The following is a 7,500-nucleotide window of genomic DNA, read 5'->3' as shown; positions in this document are numbered from 1 at the left end:
CCAATGAGGCACGCAATACGGTATAAGCCAGGGGCACCCAACGTCAATTTTCGGAAAATATCTGTTCGGAAGACGATTTGAGATCTAGAATTTTCGGAACATTTGTTGTAAAATTTCTTGCTTGCTTGCCTGTCCTAGGATTTTCGATCATCTAAAAAATGGTATAATTGCCCATTTTTAACGGATTTTTTCCTAAAAAGGTCACCTAGAATTTTCGGGAGCCTTTTTTCTGGCTGAAATTTTCGAAAAGGTAAGTTTTGATCCCTATAATTTTCGGGTCACTAGACTCTCAGCTAGGAAATCCGAACAGATGAAAACATTTCAGAGGATAAAAATATGCCTTTATCTACCGTTTAAATACTAAAATACGTTTAACAATGCTATGTGTAAGTGGTTTTGAACTATGTTCTCGTTGGGTGACCCTGATAAGGGGCGCTGAAAATTAGAAAGAACATTCAGAGAGCCTTAAGTCTGGTGATAAGGACCAGTGATTATTACCTGATAGTGCCTTTCTTGAATATCCTTCGGTTGATCCTTTAGTCCCAAATCGAGATCAAATTTCCTGTTGGCCGGAGGATCAGAAAACGAGGCAACGAGATTTCCCACTGACTGAATGACTCCCATGGCATGGTCCAGAAAACGACAGCTTTCCTGCAAAAACAAATAAGGAAAGACATTTATGCCAGAACGGATTGGCCAGGCGGAAACAAGAACAATCGAGATTTGAAGTTCATTGAAAGGTGCGTTGACAGTTGAAATAGAATTTTATGAGGCGTTATGCTTGGGTAACTTTGCGCAAATCAAGTTGGAATGAACATTCTGCAACGGTCCCAGCTCGCGTCACAATGCCCTGCCTCGTCATGCAGAGAACAAGCGCGCGCGCTAAATAGAGACCGGCGTAACTAATCTGAAAATAGATAGGGAGTTTAGGCGCGAGAAGTTTTTCAGCCACGGACGGAAACCGGAAGTGAACCGTTTTCACTTGTCATGACACCAGCACATTTGTATTGCTAAGTATCTTTTTACTGTTAAAGAGGATTAAGCAAGCGAGATTCCGTTTTCGTTGATGTTAGCCATTCACGAACGAGTATGAATTTTCTCTTTCTCTGTAACTTGGGCTCAGTTTGGATCAAAGGAGTCAGAAAGAGAAAAACTTAAATGTTTGACGAAAACATCCATAACTTCCGTGATAATTTCAGTCTTGGAACGTTGGTATACGCTTCCATTTAAAGGAACTTGAAATAATCGCCGGCAAAATTATTAAAAATACCGCAGCTCTCGACGTCGTCCTTAAAACACCAGACCTTCAGAGCACGCGCATTACGTTTAAAGAACGAAAATTATCGAAACGAGCGCGCTCCGGCAGAACTGAGAATTCGCACTCGTAGTCGTCCACGTACTCCAATCCGAAGGTCGCTACCGAGACGACCATCACCGCGGATGCCAAGCACGTTTACCGTAACTGGCCGTAAACCCAACTTGTTTCTGGATATAAAGCTTTCTTTTTCGATTCTTGCTAATTTAGTACATGTCACGTCAGGGCAAAGTGGTCATTCCACGACTCAGCCCCACTTCCTGGTCTCACGTTGGCTTACTTTAAAATGCCTAGCCTGCGCCACTGGATTCACCGCTCGCAGTTTGTCCCTAGCTACGCAATTGTACACATCGGCATTAAAATTTGCATTTCCGACATGGGCAAATCATCAGCCAACTGCGGTGGATGTTTGAGGCAAAAAATATCTTTACAATTGCAAGATTGTCACGTAAACTTCTTTTCCATTTTTACCTAATACCATACACAATAATCGAACTATTTTCATTATTTTAGTACCGACAATTTACTCATACTGAGAGAGACTCTATAATCGGGTTCAAATTGCTCGAAGTTATCCTGATGATTAAATGAAAGTACATCATACACGAAGCAAAGGAATGTCACAAAATGAGATTCTAAAAGTCTGACTTTCAGCTGATGAGAACAGCAACAGCATTGCAATGAAATCATCAGGATTCAACTCATCTCATCTCAAAAGTTTATGCACACAGCCGCCACAAAGCGCGGGGACACTAGAGTGATCAAGTCACACCCAGCTTTCCCAGTGGCTTTTGACTGGCTTAGAAAGTGACACGAAATGTTTACAAAGAATAACAAAGCAAAACGCAAGTCGCTATGTTTGTTGTAATTAAAAAAGAAATACCTTTGTTAAGCAAGCCATCACAGCGTCCTCATCTCCATAGACGAAAGGCGTCTGCGAGGCCATCTCTACATGATACCCGTGAGGTGCCTGAAGGAGAAACCTCAATACATGGCGCCCTGGCGGCAAATTAAGCACAGAGGCCTTGGTCCCGGTTGTGCAAATTCTCAGGATTGGCTGACCAGTCACCAGACTCTTCCAGGAGTAAGGCTCAGCAACAAGCCTCCCTGGGGTGGGTGGAACGGGTTTCTCTTCGGCAGCAATAACATCTTTAGGCTCTAACGGAAAAAAGGTGTGAGAACGAATGAATGCATTAGCACGTCAATCAGATATTAAAGTGCCGCGGATGCCCTAACTTGAGCAATCGACAAACGAAGACTGCAGGGAAAAATAAGGCCCGCCCCGTTTAACTTTACCAAGAGTTCGCTGTATTTTATTTCATTCAACTGAAAACGAGAATTTCAGTTGACTTTTTTTTGCAATGGCGCTCGAGCAATCAGGGCTGACACTGAAGCCTTACTGGCCTCGTCAGAATGTGCAATATCCAGAAGATGATGTGTTCTGGAATGAGGCCAGTAAGTCAAATTAACATAGACACAGATTATTAAATGGATCCTACTTTAAGGAAGAAGTCTGTGAAAATGGTATTGCGAACAATGGTGCTGCCATGCATGATCAAGAGTTTGAGTGACAAAAATGATAGTTTACGTTAAGGACGGTGCCTACCAATTCAAAGGTATTTGTGCCCCGGTTTATGATGATGCAGGAAATGTAGATCTTAACAAGTATTATTGAAAAAGAAAATTGGGGATAACCACGCATTTTAAAAGATAATTGATGAATAATATTTGTAAAAAGCTTTAAAATACAAAGCAATGTATGGCGTCCTTTCTGAAATTGAAGCTTTATTATTTCTCAAAATGCATGGATACCAAGAGTACTTCCTAAGATCGACTTTCTCCAGATAGTTTTAAACCGCGTCAAAATATTACTGTATGTATCACCGATAGGAAACCCGAGTATCTAGAGATGGGCAGAACGTATGCGCAATAACAATAGTAAGCACCGTCCTTAACATCGTGTTCTTCGCTTGTTCTTCTCTGAAGGGTTTAATTTCCGCTCATTTAAACTCCAAACACTGAACATTCGCAATAACAATTTTGGGTGGAAAAGATCCCGGAAGTAGATTCATACAAAATTGAAAGAGAGATGTATTTTCCAGTGAAACACTCCGTGTATATAGTAAATAGTGATCATCCGTCACACCTGTAAAGACGCTGTTAGACTCCTTTTCTTTATCCCTTTCCTTGATGATCGGTTGCGGAGGATCCAGCCACTTGGACAGCGCGGTGAAGCTGACCACAATCTCGATTGGCTTCAGGCTGTCCACGAACAAGAACGGCGGAGGAGGTTCATGATTTGGATTTTGTGAAATGTGGCCCCCAGAGTAAGGGGAGGGCGTGTATCCAGTGCCCTTACCAGGGCCAGGTGTGGCTGCCGTAACAGATGCTGCTGGAATGAGGCCGGACTTCTTACCAAGATGGCTGGTCATGGCGACATTCTGAAGCATAAGAGGCGGGACCAATCAGTTTTGAAAACAGTGCGGTTTGGAATTGAGTGTCAATAACCCTAAACCAATCACAACCGACATTCATGACCTAATGCGCCAATCAAGACGCAAAGCAAACACATGGTGCCAGCGCCGAGGGCGGAAAACTCCCCAGCCGAGAACGTCACAACGTTGTTTTTCCTTGCCTCTGGCCGCTCGCGATAATCTCGAGATCTTTATGACAGTGATTACATGAAGAAATGCAAAACATACGCAGTCGAGAAATTAGTATTTACTTCTATCTAAGATCAGACAGCTATTCAACAAAAACCAAGGCAGTGATTGGTGCTGTACACTGTTTGCGTTCACCTGAGCGCGAGCTCTAAAACTACGTTTAAGTTGAAAGATCTGAAATCTGATGGGAATTTTCACAATTGAAAAGAAATTATGTCTCACTAAACCACTTATTGAGTTGCTAAAGGAGAACTGAACTAATGTGGTTTGCATTATGTTAATTAATACGACCCGCGACTTTATATTGATTTCTTTAATTTCCACATTAATTAATTAATTAATTAATTAATTAACTCTTTGACAAAGTGCAGTATACAAGTTTCTCTTTTTAAGCTTGGGAGAAGTGATCCTCGCACTTATCTGAACAAAGTAAGCAATGGTCTCTTTTTGGCACTTGAAAAATTCAGGCGGGTCATCGGGATTTCGAACCCATGATCTCTGCGATCCCGGTGCAATACAATTATACTCTACCAAGTGACCTATGCAGCCATTTAGTCGGGAGCAGGTCAATTTGTTGGGCCCAACAACTGACCAGAAATTTGGCTTGCTCCCAAACAAGTGGCTTTAAGGAGGGAGAAAGTGATTTACAAGTGGTGAGCGGCGAGAATACATGACAAGAAATTCAAAGCGGTTTTTTTTACAACGGAAAACCCGCTCCGGAAACACAAATGAAAAGTTCGTTCCCACTGGAACTTTCTCGAATAAGGCGATAACTTCCGACATTTTCCTCTTTTCTGAACTTGTGAAGTTCTGCAGTGTTTCAATTGCGGAAAATTTGATAAGCCACCCGCCGGTGTTCTTTAAAGCGCACTGGATAAAAGCAGATGATCATAGATTTGTCACTCATCACCCTTGTGTGCTCGCTCGTTCACTCGCTCACCACTAGCAAAAATCCAGTGAGGCGAAAAGTGACGGTGATTAACACGGTGAATTCACAGATACTAACGACATTTCACTGTTCCGTCTTTTAATTCTACGTCCCATTATAGACAACATCTTCCTATCAGATGCCACGCAAGTACCATGCTGAGCACTGAGTGCAATGAACACCCAACCCTGATGAAGTTTAATGATGGTTAGTACTAATGAATATTTTACGCATTTCGCCTAGGATAAGTTGCATTTAATGCCTTATTATATAAATACCAATGAAATGCCAGTTGAGCCGTTGTTCAACGGCACGTTTGAAGGCGATTGTTTCAGCGGCACACTTGAAATTATCACAAAAAGAATATTTTTTAACTGTTATGCGCGATATCTTTCAACACTCGATGAGAAATTTCGTCTTTCCGCGCCGCCATTATGTAATATCCTCTATCAATTTATCCAGTTTAATATTGACTGCCAAACTGACGCGTTCTTCAACCATTTTGAGCTTTCTCCAGAGAATAGGTGTGGAAAGAGGAAAATAAATAAAATGAAGGAATCTAAGAAAATAATAAAAGTTGAGTGCTTGCAAATGACAGAAAGGCTAGAAGCAATACAAATTAGATGAGATGACGAGGAAAGGAAGATTAACAGAATTGTACCTCTTCAAGACTCGTGTAAGTTATTTCCTCTGAAGTAAGAGATGATATAATAGAAGGACAGCACTTGAGAGAAAGAGGAGATACACAAGACCATGAGAATGTAGTTAGAAAATCACCAAAGAAAGTTACACTGCCGGGCTCTACAACCGATGACGTCTGGTCCTCCACCACACTTCGAGAAGTTGAAAGTAAGATCAAGTCTTTAAATGTCTCTATAGTAAGGACAGTAATTCATTGCATATAGTATTAGTATATTTAAGAATTGGTTCATGCTTAGCGTGCGTATATCGAATTAGGGATGCACGCGGGAAGTTTGGAAAGCACTCAAGAAGCGTAAGAGTGGATTGTTGAGAAGGTATCCGGATGTTTCGCCCCAAACCCTATTCGTCCGATGATATTTAATTGCCTTAAATTGGTGCACAACACTGAACAATCATAACGTGAAACCAATAAATAAAGGAGAATTTAACTGTACCTAGCATGCAAACAGTCTCAACGGGTAAAATCAAACCGGAACAAAATGAATAAGGAATCTTTCGCGAGCGAAAAATTAATAAGCGACATTCACGTTCCTTGGCCTAAGGTTGTTAGTATCATTGATTGGTATCCTCGGGCGAATCGTCTTTCGCTTAGGGCGAATCTCCGTCGAGCGAACAGGCTTTCGGGCGAATCAACCGTAATTCGTTGAGAATGATGTTCACATTGCCGTGCACAGTGCAGTTGCTAAAGACGGGCACAAGGAAACTTGCAGTTTAGTCACTGCACCAAGCTAAATTCAGAAAGGACATAAGCAGGTAATACCGTTTAGTTTACAGGTAATGCGTGATTGATGTTTTTGACCATGTTTCAGTGTAGCTGTAATTTTTAAAAGTGATATTCGGATTGAAACTTTTCGCGTTTGCGATAGTTTCTTTGATTTTGTAATTAACTTGTTTTCGGCAGGTTGAAAAATGTAATAAAAAACAAGTTGACAATAACAACAGAAATTTCTACCTTGGAAAGTTACCCGGCACACGTCACTACCTTGTGGCCTTTTTAGTTCTTGTTGAGCGCCTTTCAACTTAAACAGTTATAGTGGCCCCTATATACAAGTAGTTTTCATTTTTATCTCAGTCTTTAAACAACTAGAAAACACAGCAAATCCATGCATTGTAAAATCGTCATTCAAAACTTGAAGTTCACAGACAAATGGAGGAAAGGAAAAACCACCTTCCAGGAGAGGAAAGAATCTAAACTACAATCGGCGACATAATTAGTTGACACATCGTCTTTCTATGGCAGTTTTAGTGCACCAAATGAGACTCACACAATAAACTACGAAAGAGACCCCGCTCCCCCATCCAATGTTTCTTGTTTGGACCTCGAGATCACAGCAATTGCCGAACAACATTGTTTGGGGGGGAAGGGGGGCTGAAAGGACAAGCGAGGGGGGCAAAAAGAGAGCACCGTGACGAAATAGGGGGTTGAAAAGGTAAATGTGTCAACAATTTTGGCGCCGATATTGTAGAATGACTTGCAAATGTTGATTGATAATGACGGGCTATTTGTTACCTTCAACTCTGAGTTTCCTTTGGAATAACTGTAAGTGTTTGGTTTGTGAAATATATACAAGTGCCTAAAACAGAAAAGAAGAACAGAGATGGTCATTGACGAGAAATCCGGTCTGTCATTTCACCTTTTCATGTAAGCTCTCGGACAGTATTGCGTTCAACGGTACATGATTGACCATTTTGACAAGCCGCAATCTAACGTACGATGTACAATCGGGTAATTCCTCAGTGCGGCAGCCTCAAGTGCTTTTGGTATGTACGTACTGTTCTCTGGATTCTGTCACTAAAAGCTACAACAAACAGCTTACTAACCAGCTCTGAAACATTCAACTAAACTGAGACAGTCATTAAGGAAGTAGCAAGCGCTATTTTACCGCAGAGGC

The 7,500-nt window shown here is 41.4% G+C and overlaps 1 protein-coding gene across 3 annotated transcripts in view; it reads right to left on the bottom strand.

Annotated features, from left to right (window-relative positions):
- Positions 1 to 7,500, bottom strand: part of LOC138052858 (androglobin-like) — a 50,322-nt gene that overhangs the window by 18,206 nt on the left and 24,616 nt on the right. For all 3 annotated transcript variants that reach the window (XM_068899443.1, XM_068899442.1, XM_068899444.1), the window contains exons 15-18: positions 7,119 to 7,182; positions 3,462 to 3,756; positions 2,199 to 2,473; positions 499 to 651 (exon numbers count right to left, since the gene is read on the bottom strand). In XM_068899443.1, coding sequence (XP_068755544.1) covers positions 499 to 651; positions 2,199 to 2,473; positions 3,462 to 3,756; positions 7,119 to 7,182 — 787 coding nt within the window. The remainder of the gene's footprint in view (positions 1 to 498; positions 652 to 2,198; positions 2,474 to 3,461; positions 3,757 to 7,118; positions 7,183 to 7,500) is intronic.

The sequence above is a fragment of the Montipora capricornis genome, chromosome 6 (genome assembly GCF_036669925.1).
Source record: "Montipora capricornis isolate CH-2021 chromosome 6, ASM3666992v2, whole genome shotgun sequence".
NCBI lineage: Eukaryota > Metazoa > Cnidaria > Anthozoa > Scleractinia > Acroporidae > Montipora > Montipora capricornis.
This window is presented reverse-complemented; position numbering and strand designations above follow the sequence as displayed.